The 21522-nt window shown below is 36.3% G+C and overlaps 1 protein-coding gene across 1 annotated transcript in view; it reads left to right on the forward strand.

Annotated features, from left to right (window-relative positions):
• Window positions 1–20913, forward strand: part of Pfdn4 (prefoldin subunit 4) — a 32245-nt gene extending 11332 nt beyond the window's left edge. The window contains exons 2-4 of the mRNA XM_081745063.1: window positions 3573–3677; window positions 10743–10856; window positions 20489–20913. Of these exons, the coding sequence (XP_081601189.1) occupies window positions 3573–3677; window positions 10743–10856; window positions 20489–20641 (372 nt within the window). The 3' untranslated portion in view covers window positions 20642–20913. The remainder of the gene's footprint in view (window positions 1–3572; window positions 3678–10742; window positions 10857–20488) is intronic.
• Window positions 20914–21522: the final 609 nt, after the last annotated feature.

Below are 21522 nucleotides of genomic sequence, written 5' to 3' on the forward strand. Positions count from 1 at the left end.
CAAAGAATGCATGAAAAAAAAAAAGTCATTAACAATCAATAGTGAATAACGGAAATTCAAAAGTAGTTGTAGTTAAGGTATTAATCATTTTGGGATGACTTTCAGTCAAGCAGCTACTGCATCATCATTATTTATCCTAGGATTTTGTTTCGTACCTCATTCTCTTCTGAACAAAGCATCCTTCCAAACGGTACCATTAGCATGTCCGTATCATATACCTGAAAAGGGGAATTTTTCTGAAGAAAATCCTTTTTCATATATTTAAACACCTTTGGACCGGACCTGTGTTAACATACAGATATCAAAATCACTTGAGAAATACTAAGTGATGTACGCAGTGCATGTACAAAATATCAATCTGATATCTTGACAACTGAAGAAGGAGGAAAATATTTACCAATATGCGATGAATATCCCAAAATTAACTCAAAAGTTTCCAAAAACCATGATAAGTTTCGAAAATTACTCTAACTGGAATTCAAACCAATGATCCATACCTTTCTTGCTATAACAAGCCCTGCATTGCTTTCAAATACTTTCAGGCTGCTTTGTTCCGTTAAAGTAAGGGGATCATGTTTGACGGCTGTGCAGTACAACAGGCATAATTATCGCTTTATGTACTTTAGGCTTCAAAATCTTCGACAGGATTCGCAAAGAGAAGAGATCTTGGACTAAATAATAACACAAATTCCTTGGTTTTAGTCGACTTTTAATTTCTTCGTGTCGATTTTGGTATGTTAATGTTGATCCTAGATATTGAAAGTATATACCTTTGTCGAAAGTACAAGGTAACCAAAAGAAAGTTCTTGCTGTTTTTGTCGTTGTATTAATTAATCATGCGCTCGACCTTCAGTAATATGGGCACGTTAAGCACATTACTTTAAACACATTAATTAATCTAACTAGCTTTTTTGGTATTCCAAATTAACAGAGTCGTGTCTTTCGGAAATCAATAAATAATTGCTGTACGGTAGTATTTTATTCGCATTTTTTTTCTAGTATTTAACGAATGGTAAACATCTGGTTCATCGATTTTGTTTCAGTTCTCACTGAAAACCTCTACTGATTTCATCTGCGTATGGGATCGATCTTGCTGAGAGCGTGTTGGAGAGGATTTTATAGGATGTTAGGACAAATAGAGGTGTCTCGACAATTACTATAAACAGTTTCGTCGCCTTTACTGTAAATCGGAGCAATTATTAATTCTTTCCTCTCTTGTGGTAATTCCTCCTTGTTCCAGAGGAAAATGAGTTTATCTCATTCCGCAACTTTTTCCCCTCAAGTAAAATTAACAGCAGGAATTTTCGTCTTCACCCGGAGATTTGTGTTTCTGTATTTTATTTATTATTTTCTGTAGTGATTTCTATATCTGTTCGATTAGGCTCTGGAATTACGGTTCTGCTATATGCATTTTACTTTCTGCATGCACGTTATTTTTGGGCTTAGTGTTGAGCAAATCGTCAAAAGAAGAAAATAAACTTTCCATCTATTCAAAATACTAACCGTATCCGTGAAAATTGTGCCGTCCGCTTTCTTTAATATATTCGTACGATTTTTACTATTATCTTCAACATTTTAGCTTTCAAAAAAATCTTATCGTTGTTTTAAAAGTTTTTAAAGTTTCATGCCTTATCTCAACGAAACTTTGTGCGGGTCTGTCATTCGGATTTTGTAGCCAACCCAGTTTTGTGTGTTTTCTCTTCTCTACTAGTTTAGTGCATTCCCGATTGAACCATAGTTTATACATATTTTCGCGCGCCCCAGTTTTCCTTTTGCTGAAATTTTAATGCTGTCTGTAATTTTAACCCAAGTATTCTCAATACTAGAGCATTCCGTTCTAAAATTTCTTTTCGTAAAGATGTTTTTATTTATTTTATTAATATAGCTACTTACAGTGGTATCCCAATCCTTGTCTAAATTTCTTCTATCTGTAGTCCGAACGTAGAATGAATCAAGTATTTGTTTTGTGATGCTGATTTATATAAAATGTTATATTATTTAAGTTACATATGTTCATACACAAAGGAATGTTTTTGTTACGCCTACGATGACACTGCAGTTTCTTGAAAATGATACGTTCTTTCGTTCAAGGTAGTTTTTATATTGTGTTTGGTCGATCCAATATAAATACTATTTATTCACATTTAATTTCATAAACATGAAAATGGATTTCTTAACCGACAAAATATTCTTTTAGCCTGTTTTCTGAAGTTGATTGGAGATTAAATTTGGTTTTTCCAGCTGTATTTTTGAAGGTTTGGTAAACCTGTACGATAGTCTGGGAGATAGAAGGGTTGATATCTATTTCAGATCCATATGCGATTTCAGTTTATTAGATTTGAATTTTATAGAAATCAGAGCTGTCGAGTGACATTTTTCTGGTATTAGAATCGTAAACTAACTAACTTTATGGCATATGGAATCTGAAGATTCAATGCCGCGTTCACAAAAGCTCTCCATTGGCTTCTGTTCCTAGCCAACTGGATCCAGTTTCTACTTTGTATTTCTATTTCTGCGAGATACATCTTAATATTGTCCTCCCATCTGCGCCTAAGTCTTCTTAATGGTCGTTTTCCGATTGGATTTCCAGTTGGAACTTTGAAAACGTTTCTACTTTCTTCCATCCTGGCTACATGACCTGCCCACCCAAGCCTCCTAGATTTGGTGACCCTAACAATGTTTGGTAAACAATATAAATTAAGTAGTTCCTCGTTGTGAAGTTTCCGTCATTCACCGTTCCCGTTTCTTTTGGGTCCGAATATTCGTGTTAGGATCTTGTTCTCAAATCCTTTCAGTGTGCGTTCTTCCCTCATTGTAAGCGACCATGTTTCGCAACCATACAGAACAACAGGCATGATTATCGTTTTATATATTTTAAGCTTCAAATTCCTCGACAGAATTCGCGACGACAAATGATCTGGAACTGAATAATAACACGAATTCCCTGGTTTTAGTCAACATTTAATTTCTTTGTGAATATGGTTTTGGTCTGTTAATATTGATCCTAGATAGTTGAAAGTATCCTCTTATCAAAAGTGTTATTTGATATTTTAGGGCATTCATAATTTGCCGTATTACGATCTCGACGAACTTCCATGTTTATTTTCCTATATTTACTTCTAAACTCATGTCCTTGCAAGCGATTAATAAGATCTCTGCATTTCTATCTATTGTTCTCCTATCATCCCCCATTAAATTTACATCATCAGCATACGCCATAACCTGGTGAATATCATTCAGCTCTAGGCCGTGGTTACTATCTTTGATTTTCCTTATAGCGTACTCCAGGACAAAGTTGAATAATAAATGGTGACACGGCATCTCCTTATTTCAGGCCATTCTCGACCTGAAGGCTCGTAGAGAGGTATTAGAATCATATCCATTTATTTTACATAATTGAAATTTTAGTTAATCCACCACATATTTATATGGCTTGATTGAACCATTGTTGTCTTCTGGCAGAGAATTATGTATTTTCATTCAACGAATTTCTAGAGTGAATTATGATTTTAATGATTTTTATAGTTTTCACAAAGAGTTGACGTACTTATGCTTTATTTATATCTTTTCAGGACTCTGACGTTCATATAACGTATGAAGATCAACAAAAAATTAACAAATTTGCTCGACATAACGCTAAACTTGAAGACTTGAAGGAAGAATTGAAATTCAAGCAGGTACGTTTCATATGTGGAAAATAATAAAATGTATTTGAGATTTGTTGATTACTGTATTATACCCAATCCGGTGCTTGGGATCCCTGGTTCGATCCCAGCTCGCGCCGTGTGGACTTTGTGGTGGACAAACACCGTGCTTGTGGGTTTTCTCGGGATTCTTCCCATTTTCTTCATTCCACTATTTCATTCATTTCTCATCATCACCGTCTCCTTTAGCCTAGCGGCATAACCGTGGGGCGTTAGTATTTATAGTTAGTACTTAATTGGTATTTATTTCGTTTTAGTATTTATTTAGTGTTAGTAATCAGTGGCCGAACGAAGACTATCCAAACCCTCCTCCAAAAATAAATTTCTGGCTCTCTAAAACTATAATTAAAACTTACAGGAATTAAATGAGTTACAGTTAATTAATGGCATATCACACCAGACAAAGATAGAAATTAATGTGCTGTGTATCATTACTGGATTATGTTTTCTGGGAGGGGGGGGGGCGTTATTAAGTTATTTATCAGATCAATTTTTAATATTTTTCATATTAATATAGAGGACGGAAGTTTGAATTTCAATTACCATGTATTTTTATTTGCTGTGTGTAGTTTAAGTATTTATAAAACTGTACATAGAGTGACTTCTAATAAAGTTGAACCATGCAGCGTGCTTTCAGGTGGAAAATACGTAGCGCGATTCAAAAATGAAATCTTTCCGTTTTACATCCCACGGTTATGCCGTGTAAGCAAAAGGAGACGGTGATGTTGAGTAATGAATGGAATGGTGGAATGAAGAAAGTGAGAGAAAACGGGAGAACCCTGAGAAAAACCCATACACACGGTGTTTGTTTACCACAAAGCTCACTTGGCGCAAACTGGGATTGAACCAGGGGTGAACACACCAGAGGTGAACGCTGTACCACTGAGCCACCACAGTCCTGCGCAGCGCGATTCAAGTATTAGATATTTCTGTTACTAATAATACTCTTGTGATCCCTATTGAATCTTCCGTATTCCCGTTCTACAGTGAAACGATCTCTTAAATCAAGGAATTTGATTAAAGTACTATCAAGGTACCAGTTAAACATAAAACCAATATGTAGACTTTTGTACGTGGTGGGATTATTATTATAATATCCCATTGTCATTCATTCAATATTACAATTTATTTCCTAATGTAGATTGAATGTTACTTGTATGGCAGTAAAAAAAAAAAAAAAAAAAAAAAAAAAAAAAGACTAGAATACTTAATTTCTTAACTGGGTGGGAGGAGGAGTACCATAAGTGTTAAGTCTCGCATCGTTAGCTGCATTTGTATTACTTATAATAAACATACTTCTTGCTTTTTCATGTTCACGGCTGGTACGTATGGCAATTCTGAGAGAAAGCAAAGTAACAGGTACGCGAGAGGGTCGATATATCATAGATGGTTTCCTTGCAACTGCATCGATCTCAGTACAAAACTAAAATATGGAATATTTGATATTTTGACAATTTATCTGTTCTGTCCTTAATAAATACTTAGGATTACCCTACAAAACCATTGTAATACATAATCCGACTTTTTTTTTCTTCAGAAATGGGTAGAGTCTGCGAGCCCCAACTCAGTGGAGACCCACCTGCATTGGAGGCTCTGACGTTACGTCACTGGTAATAGACCTTAATAATACATAAAAGCGTCTAATTCTCTCCCCCCCCTAATAAAAATCCAAAATCTAGTGAAAATAACTTGCAATGTAATTAACTGGTTGTATAAACAATTATTAAGTATTCCGCCTTTCGGCAGATCCTGGAACTAATGAGGATTTTTTTTTTTTTTCAATTTTAGATTTGGGCCTGGAAATGTGTCTTTCATGTTTCTCGATCTTCAGCTGCCTCTTTTTAATTCCCAATATTCTATTTTTCAAATCATCGATCAGCTTTGTTCTTCTTCCTATTCCTCGCTTTCCTTCCACCTTTTCTTCTATGGTAGGATGAAGAAGACAATTTCTTCACAAGATATGTCCAATCCAATTGGCCTTCTATGGAGGATGTTGGCTAGAAGTGTCCTCTTCCCTCCTATTCGTTTTAAATCATCTTCGTTTGTTGCTATTTCTGTCCATTATATTTTCTCCATTTTCCTCCAACACCATATTTCGAAGCTCTATTAATATTTCTTTAACTTTTGTAATGTCCAAGTCTCTGAACCATACAGTCCAATGCTTCATATATATAGCACTTCACCAACTTTTTCCTTAGTCCAGTATTGAGCTTGTTAGCAGGGTTGGCAAAAACCATGGTTTTTATTTAAAAAACCAAAAAAACCGGTTTTTTTGGTTTAAACCAGGTTTTTTTGGTTTAAACCAGGTTTATATGGTTTAAATAATTTGCTCTATATATTCACATCATATATGGACAGAAATAAGTTTGTTTCACCTTGGTGTTATTATGCAACAACCGGGTTATGCTGGAAGGGGTTACATAAGCTTAAAGCGGAATAAAAACCGCTTCTCGAGTTACATCCGAGAGAAATTGTCCTCCATTTGAACTCGGAACCAGGACTAATTGGCCACAAATGCGATACGTCTGCCGACTCACTCACGAAGGAATCCTGATAAAAAAAAAAAAAAAAAAAAAAAAAAAACGTTGTACTGATCTTTACATGCTTCTTAATATAACTGTCAAGAGTCATTTCAGAAGGACAAAAAGATAAACAGTTGCACAAGTGAAACCATTACACAGAATTATATATGAACAATTTCAAAGTACTACGGAGTACAGAAGAACTAATTTAGTTCAAGTTAGTTAACAACGACTTTTATTGGTCGAAATTAAAGAAATACACCGACTTAATCTGCATATCAATAAGAAAAGTGAATAAAGATACGAATCATTTGAGTCCACTTTGGCTCAGACTCATTTATACATGAATAGATACCAAAGATACTTATTTCACTAAATGCCTCTCGTGAGGTCTGTATGACCCCCCCCCCCCCCAAACACACAAAAGTACGGCATTTTCGATGTTTTTTATCAATAGTAAACATTGAAACGAAACAATATTTAGAATTTTTCTTCGATTGCAATTACATAATAATAACAACTACAAAAAATCACAAAATAAACATTATAAACTTATATAAAAAAAAGTTGCTTTTGTAGTATAATCTTTTTGAGTAATGAATGGGGAATTTAGGTCTGAATATAATACGGATAATATACGGGAGTAAAACGTGATAACCCACAAATGTGTGTTCATCAAGATTTTACAAACACTTACACTTTTACGAACATTTTTTTGTTTTTTGGCTTAAACCAGTTGGTTTTTTTGAAAAAACCAGCTGGTTTAAACCTTGGTTTAAACCACCTTGGTTTAAACCAGCCAACCCTGCTTGTTAGTTAAGAGTAATCTTTTCTTGTTGAATGCTTCTTTGGCTATGGTAATTCTTGACCTGATCTCTTTGGTGCAGTAAGCGTCTCTCGTCAAAATACTTCGCAGATACTTGAAATTATCGACCTCTTCAAGTTCTCTTTGTTCTACTCTTATGATTTCACTGGTTATTCTCATGACTTTCGACTTTTCGATGTTAATTTCCATTCTATATCATGTAATATCCTCTAAAAAGCTCAAAAGCCAAGGTACGTTTTTAAGTCATCTTTTTCAGGTGGGTAAACTCGATTTTTTGGGAGGGAGGGGAGGGGGCTGGACCCACTTTGGCAAATTCTGTTATTGTCCCTCTTGCATTTGTGTATGCAAGGCTGGATAATGAAGAATTCAAAAAACTCGACTCTTTCATATTGACTTTATCTACAGTGATATGATTTTCGAGTACAGGATAATGGGAAAGTATTTGGCGCGGAAAAAAAAAGCGGACAAACAAATGAATTTAAAAAGTTGTACAATTCGGAACTAAAAGTTCCCTCGTCACTCTATGGTTATCGGTGCAGGAGACTCGGGATTCGAATTCCTGCTGGGAACTCATGTGATTCAGATCGTACGTTTAGTTGTAGGCAGGTGCGTAGCCAAAGGGGGTCCGGGAGGTCAGGACCGTCTTCGAAACCAGAAATAAAAAAATAAAAAAAGGAGGGACGAAACAAAAATAAACGAGTGAAAGAAGAATCACCGTTAAAAATAAAAAGCTACAGCAAGGCTCTGATGTCTATACACTACCCTGTGCCTTTCATCCCTGACGAGGTGTTAAATGCAATGGCACGAAGAGGAAAAGCGAGGTTGCTTTTGTAAATATTTGTTAGAGATGTAATGAGAAAGTTTTTGACGTGTGTTTTACTGTGTGTTCCAAATGACAAGCTAAATAAGCAGTAGCCAATGATACACAAACTTGAACACAGCGTTGTCGGGATGTGCCCTTCTCATTGTTTCCTCTCCACTCAAACCTTACGAGGAACGCATTAGCCGAATTACAATACATTGTGCCGAATGAGCTGGATATCTTGGAAAAGTCAGGGAATTTGAAATTCCTACAAAGTTACCAAATTCTCAGAATTTCTGCTACTAGTCAGGAAATTTCAAGCTTTCAAAAATATAGTGCCGTTCTGTTTTAGTGTAAACTTTTTTTTTTCTTCTTCATAATTTTTCGTCATTGCTTCTCTGCAGTATCAAACATGTTATTTCAGAAACAGTTTTCTATTGCTCCTTTAACTTCTCATTTAGAACAAACAGTAGTTGACAGTAGTTAAAATTATGTGGAAAGAAAGTTCTGTTAACATTTGATTCAACAAAGAAAGGAACACAGATATTGTAAAATATTATATGAAACATTATTGGATATATACTTTTTATAATAGTTGAGGTCATAATGAAAGGAAAATTGTTATATTTGAATAAACACAGGAAGGAACGTAGATATTGTAAAATCGTTTTTAATACTTTTTTATATTCTTTTACTCGAGATATCTTCATAGTTTGTTATTAAAATACTTAACCAAGATATCATTTTATTGTTCTAACAAACCACTATATGTTGCCAGTATAATAGTTTAGAATGACGAGTCCCTGGTGTGATAACAATAGTATTTCATGTCACGCCTCTCCCCCTTCCACACACACACATCTTTGGCGTGAGAGACTCGGGTTCGATTCCCGGTGGGAGCCCATGTTGTTCGGATTCCACGTTAATCAGTAGGTCCCGTCTCATATAGCCTCGCTGCTGAAATGGACGTTAAAGTCAAAATCAAATCTCACCCTTTCTCCTTTAGCCTAACCGGCATAACCATGGGACGTAAAACTTAAAGATTTCATTTCATTTCATTTTCAAATATCAGCCCCCCCCCCCCCCCGCATTACGAAATTCTGTCTATGTGCCTGTTGTAGGTCTGCATCTCATATAGCCCCGTTGTTGGAAGGGATGCTAAACTTCAAACCTACCAACCAACATTTCGGAGCTTTACAATAGCTATAAGATATCACAATATCGTGTGAATAATTAAATTGAGGCGTCGTGATACGTAAGGGTGGGGGCATATTGCTGGAGTTAGAAATTTGTGTGAAGTTTTTGAGTGTCCAGTCAGAAGATCTGACAAGCAAACCTTACGTTTGGGTGAATCGAGTTGCTGACTGAGACACATATGAGAAAGTAGTACTAAATGTGGTCAGTATTTCAGTGAAGTTGTAGGTGCGAAGCTCCAGGGGTTTAGGAGATACAGCTACCAGAACATCACATAGAAGTACAGAATAGTCTTCATACAGTTGGAGGTAAAAGCTCTGTAAGACCTCTTGTAACGACAAAAGGTGAATAACAAATATATGGGTACACATTAGGACTAGAGGGAAGTCATATAGTAAGGGTATACCAGACGGCGGCCATCTTGAAATCCGCCATTTTGAATTAAGGTTAAGTTTTTAAAATAGGAACAGGGACATGTGATACATGATTTGAGGAGCAAATTTAATCAGAAGAACAATGGTGACGTTAATTTTGATTTACGCGCAATTGGTAAAAAGTTACAGGGAAATTAAATATTGTTGCAGCATATGTATTAGTCCTTTACCCCACCTTGTAAATTTTGTGTTAATGATAATAATTAAATAAAAAGCAGGTGGATAAATATTAGGTCTTGGTATATCATTTTTCCTTATATTAGCAACTTGTTTATGGGATAACAAATGCTGGTTAATGATAAAGCAAAAATGGTTATACCGTTGGATTTATGGTAAAATTTGCTACTAATAAGATGTCAATGTTATGCGTTTTGTTTAAAACTTTTGTCTGATTCAACATGGCGGATTTGAACATGGCCGCCATCAAGGCAACTCTTACCATAGACCTAATATTTATCCACCTGCTTTTTATTTAATTATTATCATTAACACAAAATTTACAAGGTGGGGTAAAGGACTAATACATATGCTGCAACAATATTTAATTTCCCTGTAACTTTTTACCAATTGCGCGTAAATCAAAATTAACGTCACAATTGTTCTTCTGATTAAATTTGCGCCTTAAATCATGTATCACATGATCCTATTCCTATTTTAAAAACTTAACCTTAATTCAAAATGGCGGATATCAAGATGGCCGCCGTCAGGTATACCCTTACTATATGACTTCCCCCTAGTCCTAATATGTACCCATATATTTGTTACTTACCCTTTGCCGTTACAAGAGGTCTTACAGAGCTTTTACCTCCAACTGTATGAAGACTATTCTGTACTTCCATGTGATGTCCTGATAGCTGTATCTCCTAAACCCCTGGAGCTTCGCACCTACAACTTCACTGAAATACTGACCACATTTAGTACTAATTTCTCATATGTGTCTCAGTCAGCAACTCGATTCACCCAAACGTAAGGTTTACTTGTGAGGGACAGGGAACTTGACTAAGGAGGAAGTGAAAGAAGAATGTTAGGAAGATGGATAATAAAAGTGGAATCGGCACAGGATAACATCTAGGGAAAGTTTTTTTTCTGTGGCGATTAACCTCTCTCCTTGAATTATAGAATTAACTAGTTAAAGGTGTTTTGAAAATGGTATCTTACACTCTGAATGTTAGCTCTATCTATGAAATGTACGAATAAAAAAGTTTCTTCTACGATCGCAAGCTGGATATTATTTTGATATAACTTTTCTTTATGTTTCAGAATGAGTTGAAGAATTTGGAAGATGCTGCAGAGGAATTGATACTAGTAGAGGATGAAAAAATACCGTACCTCATTGGTGAAATATTTGTTTGTCAAGATAGTGAAAGTACTATGGTGGGTATTTTATTTATTTTTCAATTTGTAAGTTTGATTTTTGTTTGCTAGCAACATATTTATACTGTTAAAACTTGTAAAGGGTAACTGTTATCTAGAGTTGAGTTATCATCATGGAGCAGTTTGAGGTGTACTACAATTGTATTTAATATAAATACATTGAATTAACATCATGAAACACACAGAATCATAGAAATTGAGCATTTGTTATTAAGCAAGAGGCTTGTCTTACTAAATAGAGTACTTCACGATGTCCCAAAGTTTTGAGTACATTGGCGCAAAATGGTTAGAGATATGTTAATATCCTAGTAACGTAAGTTATATGGGTGTATTATGAACCAAAATCACAAATAATTATTCATAATGGGCACCATTGGGATACACACAGTCCTTAAGTCTTTGTGGCATTACGCAACACACAAACTGGAAAGTATGCAGCAGTCTTCCGAAGAGACTGGGATGTCATATGACAGATCACCGTTCCTTTCGTTTGTGCCATGGTTAAACAATTTCCCGGTAGATAGATCATAGCCCTGACCTGACGACGGACTTTATCCTTTAGGGACACGTGAAAGATCTAATGAATGCTTAGCAAATTCCAGATTTAAATCAAACAGCGGAGAATGAATACAATTGCATCCATCTCAGTAGATATGCTGGCATGAACATGGCAGAAGATAGAATATAGGTTGGATATACTGTATGTGAAGCTGCACATATCGAAATCTACTAGATGCTAAAATATTTTCAGGTATATCGCATTAGTTCCATAATACAATGTTTTTCATGTGGGCTGTATAATGAGCGCATGAAACTACGGTTTTTTTTTTTTTTTTTTTTTTTTTTTTTTTTGTAGCTCCTATATTAGCAATGTGCAATACAAAATACATTCGCCTCGCACCATTGCAATCTGCTATCAGTAATAGTATATACTGTATAACATAGAAGAAACAAATGGTAGCGTTGAGAGCACTTACACCATATTTACCTATCTTTGAATTAGTAGATAAATAAAATTAGACAACATGCATTTACGAGGCCCGTTCAGAGAGTAACCTCCGATTGGTTAAGAAAGAAACACCAAAGTAAATAAGAAGAATTACAACATGGTTTCTTTGCTCTATTTTACAGCATGGTTTCCATAAACATTCAAGCACTTATCATATCTCTACATTAGCTTAGAAATTTCATCACCACAAAAATCTCCCGTCTGTGACCGCATCTTCCAGCCTGTGTTACTACGTCATATAACAAAAGTCCTGGAAATTTGTGGAAATTCATCGGAAAGCTGCGAGATTGTGAAACGTCGATTTTTTACGAACTTTTCCATCAATTTTCTGAACGAGTTCATCAGTGACCACTGATGGCCTCCACTTCTCTCTTCGTCATGAATATTTGTTCGTTCACTTTTAAATAAACGAATCCATTCACGAACAACTTCATTCATCACACTTGGTCCATACACGGCACAAAGTTACCGATGAATAGCTGTTGCCCAATATTGTTTTGCCGTAAGAAAGCGTATAACAGCTCGGACCTCGCACTTGACGGGATTTTCTATTGCAGCATACATTTTGAGACGCTACTAAAGTGGAGCTAATGATCAGACAACCTTCACTCTACCACTGCTGGATGCAGACTGATCTACCGCGCACGTCTGTGCTGAGATGGTAGCGCTGCCCCCACCACTTCACACACAATGACCAATCAGAGGTTACTTTCCGAACGCGCTTGGTACATGACATCTACGGAGCAGTGCCGGCTTTACGTATAAGCTAAACATGCTATAGCTTAGGGTCCCACTCTCTTGAAAGCCCTCGAAAATAAAGGAAGAAACTGGATTTACGTTTCTAAAATACAGGGTGGCCCAAAAGTAGAAATACACCCCGTGCATTGATAAAGTATAATATTCTAGTTTATAGGCTTATTTGCTTCGGCTCTTCCGAGCTTAAGATGTAAGTAAAAACACATTAAGAACAAATAGTAAAGAAACTAAGTCTACCCGATGGATAACAATAAGAAATCATATAACATGCAATGAGCTGATCAGTACGGTACTGTATACCTACTTTTGGGCCACCCTGTATAAGAGAAACAATAAACAAGATAAAATTTACATATAGCAACAGTGCTTCGTATTGTGAAAATCGTATGTTGAAAGTAATGGGCTCCGTCCTGCTAGCCTAATTTTTAAAATATCACTCGTTTCTTCATTAGTGTATATAGGACGCCTACGTTCATCAGGGCACACAAAGGGCCCCATTACCTTCAATAGCTTCGGGCCCTACTAAACCTAAATCCAGCTCTACTACGAAGTGGTACGATATTTAGTGTGCTTACCTTAACTTTCTTCGGTGGTATTATAAAAAATGTGGACTATTTTATTCTCAAAGAAATCCGCCCAAATACCCATTTCGCTATCCTAAACAAAGAGGAAGAAAGAAAGTATATTTCCAGATATCCTGAATATAATTAAAGAGATTTCGAAACAAAAATGGTTAGAAGACCTGTTGTGGAGTGTGCTGCTTTTATTGAACTTATTATTATCGATGACAGTGACGGAGTTGCAGCTATTTTAACATTCTGCACTGTGTAATTACTTCATTTTGCAGGACTTATCGGGGCCACGATGGCTTAGTGGTAGAGCGTTCACTTCTGGTGCATGAGGTCCCTGGTTCGATCTCAGCTCGCACCACGTGAACTTTGTGGTGGACAAACACCATGTGCGTGGGTTTTCTCGGGATTCTTCCGTTTCCTTCCACTTTCTTCATTCCACCCTTTCATTCATTTCTCATCATCACCGTCTCCTTTAGCCTAGCCGGCATAACCGTGGGGCGTAAAACTTAAAAGATTTCATTTTATTTTTCAATTAATTTTACAATTTATGGTTATAACAGAACATGAGATTTGTGTCTTCAAACATGCTATACATATATACATAGTCTTACCATAAATACTGTCCCGAATTTTGAGTGTAGCGTTGCACAGGGTAGGCAGATCACCAGGGGAGATTTTCAAGAGCCTCCAGAAACTGGACATTATTTTTTTTTTTTTTTTAAGTCGTTTACCGCATTATTTAGCGCTTTGTTGAAAGGAACTGTAGAAGATCACCCGCGGCAAGGAAGACGGCGCACAGTACGAACAGCAGGACTTGTGAAAGCATTGGCGTCGCATGTCCGACGAAATCCAGTAAGAAAGCAGTCAGTTATGGCTCGTAAGCTAAAGATATTGAAATTATCTATGTCTCGCATGTTAATGACCTGGGACTCCATGCTTACAAAAAACGCAAAGGACATCTGACAAATTAACTGAAGCGCCAGAGGTTCCTAAAAGCAAAGCGCTTACTCAAGCGTTTCGCAGCTAATGGGCACTGTCGAATTCTTTTCACTGATGAGTGTTGAGGAGGCTTTCAATGCCCAAAATGACAGGATATATGTCACATCTCTAGAGAAGCTGGTGAAAAAGCTCCAAAGATCCAAAGAGGTCAGCATCTTGCTTCAGTCATCGTGTAGTAAAATGTAGAGCACAGCGGAGCTCAGTTTCAGTGAAAAGGGGTCAAAACTTCAGCCAAAATGTACCAGAAGACAGTACTTAAGGGACTAGACAAGAATCTCACCAACAACCTCTTCCATGGGCAGAACTGGAGCTTCCAGTAGGACTCCGTCCCAACATACAAGGCACGGACAACCCAGTAGTGGCTGGGGGCAAATGTTCCGGACTTCATTTCAACTTCAGATTGGCCTTCTACAAGTCCGGACCTAAACCCCTTACATTATAAATTATGGTCCACGCTTTTAGAGACGGTTTGCAAGAATGGTAACATACAGCCCACATGAAAAACATTGGATTATGGAACTAATGCGATATTCCTGAAAATATTTTAGCATCTAGTAGATTTCGATATGTGCACCTTTGGTGGCTGTACATATATCCAACCTGTATTCTATCTCTGCCATATTTATGCCAGCATGTCTGCTGAGATGGATGCAATTGTATTCATTTTTCCCTGTCCCTAAAGGATAAAGTCCGAAGTTGTCAGGTCAGGGCTATGATCTATCTACCGATAAATCCATAGCGGTTACGAACGTAACAAATGGAATGGTAATATGTCATATGGCTTAGTAGTAGTCCCGTACTCGCTTAATGTCATCTACTTGGGGAAACACAAATTTACGTTATACAGTGATCAGTGATCACTGATTCAGTGAACGAAATAACGTACTGTGCTTTCTGGACTGGATTTGCCATCTCCCTGCCTGGTCGATACCATGACGTAAGAAGTTTTAGTTAAGTCAAGTGAAGATGAAAGGTGACCACACAACAGCCTCACCTTTCTAGAGAACAAATTTCCTGAGTTTCTTCACAGCCTGCGAAAGGAGGAGACTACAGTAGTTTAACACACAAGACAAATGACAAGCGTTTAGAATCCCGTTTCATGAAGACCCCATATTGACATAAACAATTATATTTTCATACTGATGATTAGCATTGAAATTTCCGGTCGTTGCAAAGATCAGTTCATTAATTCGTCAACGAGGAACTTAACGTAACTGACCACCATGGTGATATTATAATTTAGAGGATTGGTAATTGTTTACTACGACCCATAAAAGATTGACCGGCCAGAAGCGGCACGTTCGTTGCTTGGTAGGGGCACAGATTTAATATGCCATCGTAAAAACTTTTAAAAAGTTAAAGTAAGGTTGAATTTAGTATAGAAATCCAGAAATAATAATGATAGTAGTAGTGTTCAGTGCTCTGACCAGACTTCACCCGGTTGAACTTGCGCCTCCTGGAATCATAGCATTTCTGATATATATAATGTTACTTTGTTTCAACTACTTCATTAAACTCAAAAATCTATTGTTCTTTTGAGCCAAATGCTTCTGATTTTAACCTTCGACTTGATAGTGCATTTTATGTTCATTTCCTTGGAAGACTTATTCGACAACACTAAAAATAAATAAATAATAATAATAAAATCTGTAGCCTATGCAATGTTTAGTGAGTGTACTGCATTCAAAGCCATTTCGCAAAGAAACGCGTTAGATTTGTTTGTAAAACTCCTCTTGCAGGTATATATTGCAGGTAGCGCCACACATGGGATATTTTTAATTACACTGGGTCATAATATTGAAAATCGATCTTATCAATAAATATATAAAAATAGCTGTATTATCATCCTCTATGATCACTGAAAGGGTATGATCATAACAGTTATGAGCTATTGAGCTATATTGGTTTTCTGTAAGTTCATGGAGAGAAAACAGTACTGAACACCCATGCATTTAGTTCTTCTTGAATTAAAACGTCAGAAGACCAATTGTTCAGAATCCTTCTCCAGACTCTCTCATGTTCCTGAGAAAAAGATGAGGAGACACTGTTACCATTATATCGGTGGCACACTTCTCTTGTGTTAACCGTCTCTACTGAATTGTATTCATTGTTTGCTATATTTATTTTTACATTTGCCATTTTTTTTTTTTTTTTTACAATTATTTCTTATACTCACCTTTTTGCAGTAATTCCAAATTTTCATTTGTTAATGTATTCCATATTTTAATTAACTTTTTATTTATTTATTTTGCTATAGTGGAATGGGAACACACTGTAATCGCCTTCAAATTACTTAAACTACAATTGAAACCTAAGCTTGCGTATCTAATTTATGAAGATAGCATTATAATAAATTGTTCTCTGCGGCTTCCCATCACCGTAAACCTTTTCTATATGTTAGTGGCAGGGTGAATGCCGGGATAGTACTTCGCCATGTTCTTAGCATATACCGTGATTCCGGCATGTCGTATGAAAGTTAATAAATTCTACACTGTAATTATATTATAAACCAAAATGATGAGTATGACCCATTATCATAATGTTACGAGGGAGGATCAAATGAAAACCTTAAAAGTGCAATATATTTTAGAATGGAACAATGGAAAGGACATCTTACCTCTTATTTCTCAACGAAGTCCTCTTGACGTTAAATGCAAGTATTCCATCACTTCAGAAGTGCATGGATACCAGTTGAGATACTCTTTTGGCCGAGATTTTAGCCACTCGTGCACCGTATTTTTCACCTCTTCATCACTGTTGAAATGCTTACCTCCCATCGCTTCTTTGAGTGATCTAAACACATGAAAGTCACTGGGGGCAAAATCTGGTGAATAGGGTGGATGAATGAGACACTCAAATTTGATGTCATTGATAGTCTCAACGATCAAATGGACAGTATGCGGTCGGAGACACCTGAGAACAGAAGTCTTTATCGTTTACGCCTGATTGCAGAGCGAGGTTGTAGTTTTACCAGGTTTGAATACGAGGCACTGGTTACTATCACTCCTTTTCCATGTACTTATCCAAAATTACTACCTTTGCATCCCAGAAGAGAATGAGAATTACTTTTCCTGCTGATAGTTGAGTGCGGATTTTCTGTCATTCCTTGCTCGCTTTTCTGATTTCTGCTTGATGAGAGTGAACCCAGGTCTCATCGTGTGAAACAATCCTGTCCAGAAATGCATCACCCTCGGCGTTGAAATGACATAAAAGTTCTTCACAGGTGTCGACGCGACTATCTTTGAATTCAGCAGTCAAATGACGTGGGATCCATGTTGCAGACACCTTATTGAAAGCAGAACATTATGCACAATCTGTTGAGCTGTACCAAAACTAATATTCATGACTGTGCCGATTGATTTCTTTCAGCGTAATACGCCTGTTTACCTTTATAAAAGCTGTTCCGCTAACGCAGTGTTTTCGTCGGTCACTGCGTAGTGAGCCGCTTTCGGTCGAGGAGCATCCATGGCGGACGTTATGCCACTTTTGAACCTCCTACACCACCCGTATACTTCCTGCAGGGACAAACACGAATCACCATAATTTGCTGCCATCCTGCGATGAACTTAAATTGGTTTCACACCTTCACTGCTCAAAAACCGGATCACCGAACGCTGTTCTAACGCGGTACATGTGGACAGTGGGGCGGGCGGTCGTCTTGATACTGACGCTGCCGCGTTCGTCGTTCTTCCAGCAACACTCTGTCACCTGTCGGTCATTAAGTGCGACTCAAGACATATTACTGCCACGTATCGAAGTAATCGTCCAACTTTACGGCATTTGATTGTATTTTTAAGGTTTTCATTTGATCCTTCCTCGTAGTACAATACCTACCGTGCCGTGCAAAGGTTATAAGGAAAAATGTTAATGCGATTGTTCGTTAAAGAAAATAGCAAAATTATATATTTATGCTTATAATTTGCTTAAGCTAAAACTGCTATAAATATATTACAGAGATAAGAAATAATAAATCTCATTTGTTATATATTATGCGAGCTTTAAAAGAAATTAACCAATATGTATAACCTTATTTCTAAATGGCCGATGCTACTTTATCGTAATTTTGATATTTTGGTCTCGTGTAAATGATTACGTCACTGTGTTCGTTAATTCACAATATTTATGCACTTCAGATGAGATGAATTAAATAAAATAAATGGTCTCGACGAAATAAGAACTTTGAAAAGACTAACGTGGCTCCAGTTGTAACCCATTCAAGATTGAGTTGCAGGGAATAACCAGATAATCGCTTTGCGAAGATACTGCCCACAGTAGTATTGGATATACAAACCCGCTGAACGGTGGAGTTTTCTTAAAATTGTGTACATCCCTTGTAAATTCTAACTTTTTTTTTTTTTTTTTTTTTTTACAATTAACATATTTTATAAATAAATAGGGACTTATAAGTAAATAAATAGAGAAGAAATTATTATTATTTAATGCAGTCATACAGGGTGGAAAGAACACGTTTGCTTGAGAACTCGTTAGTTCTTCAGGTTTCAGAACATTGACATAAGTTCGTACTATATCAATAGCGAAAGTCCTTTAATATAATTTATTTTCATACAGTATATGTAAAGAACATTGGAAAACAAGACTATGGACTAACAAGGACTCTGAACTTCGACCTTCGATTTGCCGGGCGGATTCTCTGTCCCTTGAACTACTAGCAATACAGTCAATTTTCTGTCTTCATTGCTTATCTCGAGCCACAGAGTTTTGATTCTGATAAATTGGAACGGCCATTTTTAAAATCAATGCACCATTGTCTCACTCGGTCTTCACTTATTATTCCATGCCCATACACATCACACAGTTGGCGATGGATTTCGATTGGCTTATTGTTTTTTGCCAACAAAAAGCTAATCACAGAACGCACCTCAAGAGGCGGGCGGGATTTTCTATTACAGCGCACATTGTAACACGTCATAGAAAGCACAGTAAGAGCGTCACAGTCCTCACGTTACCACAGCTGGATGCGTACTGAGTGTGGCAATGTTCCGATACCAAGATGGCGACTCTAGCCCCGTCCACTGCTGCGATAGGTCAAAACGTCTGGTACTTTCTGAACAGCCCTTTTATTAACGAAAACTGATTAGAATTTTATATTTTATGCACGATTTTGTTCTGTTGAGAAAAGTTAAAGGCTGAGGCTGACTTAGAAGAAAATTATGAGTGCATAAATAATAATCTCTGTAATGTTAATTTGTGAAAGTTAAAAAAAAAATCTTGTGTTGTCAACTGTGAAGAAGCAACCTAAAAGTGTGACATTTTAGTAAGTATTGGCTCCAGTTGCTGACACTGTAACTTTCACATTGCCATAAATTGTTCCTTAAGCTAAATTATACTGATGGTAATTAGGGAAGGTGATTTTAAAGAAATGCTGCTGATAACATGGAACTTACTAGGAAAGTTTCTAGAGTGAAAATATATCAAAAGCACCCAAGCAAAATATTTAGGATCAAACAATAAACTCTTGTGGACTTATATCCCAACTACATATGAAAAGGCTATAGTAACAATAAAATGACTACTAGCTGAACCTGTGCTCTCTACACAGCGCATCATTCACATATGAGCAGGAATCTGCTTGTCATTGCTCACAACATCTGTACATGTCCTTTTACAGACACAAGTGAAAGACGTGTTCATAAAATTCGGCAAGGGGTGCCATAAAGGGGAGATTTTTTTTCGATTATTTTTTCAATATCGCTTTATTTCCAAGATTTAAGCCTACTTCGGGTTGGAGTTTCTAATTCATGTTTGATCAATGTTTTCTTTCGTCTTGCATACAGTATGAAATAAGCAAATATATTACACACACAATTAATTATAGTGTCAGTGATATATGGTGTTCAGTGGGCAAAACACTTCAAACAATAAAGATTCATCTTAGACTGGAGAAATGATTATCCTCTGTTTTTCATAATCATTTGGCCATGAAACAAATGCCTGATATATATATATATATATATATATATATATATATATATATATATAACCCCTATATACAAATATGTGGTGTTGGAATGTATAACTCGTAGGATATGATGCTTTACTTTTTTAAAATTTCAACACTCCCAGTGTACCCCTAAAATGTAATAAAGAAATAACGACCATGTTTTTTTTTTTTTTTTTTTTTTTTTTTTTATTTATATTCAATTAGAACGGACAATCTACACAAAATTTGGAATCGACCAGTGTAAACGGCACACTTGAGGTGAGGCCGTAATTAATTTGTTTGTTTGTATTGTGGATTCTATATCTAAAGTCTATTTTTTTTTTTTTTTTTTCAGCAAACCATAGAAAATGCGAAGACGAACATTCAGGACGAGATCAAGAATCTGGAGGCTTCGTGTACAGATCTGAAGAAAGCGATGTGTGATTTAAAAACTCAGTTATACGGGAAGTTTGGTAATCACATTAACTTAGAAGCAGAAGAAGACTAGAAGGCTATGTGATTTCTATTTGCAAATTGAAAATAACGTTCGGGAAGTGCTTAACATCGTTGTGTAATTCTTCTTATAATTTATGTGAACACGTAATATAACTGCTTTTCTACATACGCTGTAGTAAAAATTAATTTGTAAAAATGCATATATTTCTTACGAAAAAGGAAGTTTCGTGGTTGAAATATACATTCTTGTTTATATTATTGCGTTAAATAAAAGCGTACTAAAATAGTCTTTTAACTGCATTAATAAATTTTTTACTGATTTTACATTATTTTCTTTCTTGTTAGGAGATTAAACTCTGTAACCTTTTTAAATTTTGGCTGTTTTTAGGTAAATTATAGACTTTCAGTCAAGCAGCTACAGCATCATCCCTATTTATCCTAGGATCATAGTTCATACCTTGTTCTTTTCAGAATATAACAAACAGCCTTTCTAACGGTACCATTTACATTTCCGTATCATTTCCGTGAGGCAGGGAATTTTGAGAGAAATCGATATTTTTTCTGATTTTGTTTTTTAATTTTGAGCTCCTCTGGTGCCCCCCCCCCCCCCGTATTAATAGCACGTATTTCAAAATCAACTGAAAAAACACTAAAGGGTGTACTAAATGTATGTACGAAATTTCAAGCTTCTATCTTGAATAGTAAGGGGTGAAAGTATTTACCAATGAATCCCACAATGCCCCAGATTACCCCAAAAGACCCGGATGTAATATAAAAAATTCCTGAGACATTTCTATTTATCCTAGGGTCATGTTTTGTACCTCATTCTCTTCAGCATAGAACAGTTACCATTCAAACGGTACCATTCAATGTCTGCATCATGTATCTGAGACGGGAAAATCGCGAAAAACGGATTCTTTTTTTGTTAAAAAT

The sequence above is a fragment of the Thermobia domestica genome, chromosome 18 (assembly GCF_964235325.1).
Source record: "Thermobia domestica chromosome 18, izTheDome1.hap1.1, whole genome shotgun sequence".
Taxonomy (NCBI): domain Eukaryota; kingdom Metazoa; phylum Arthropoda; class Insecta; order Zygentoma; family Lepismatidae; genus Thermobia; species Thermobia domestica.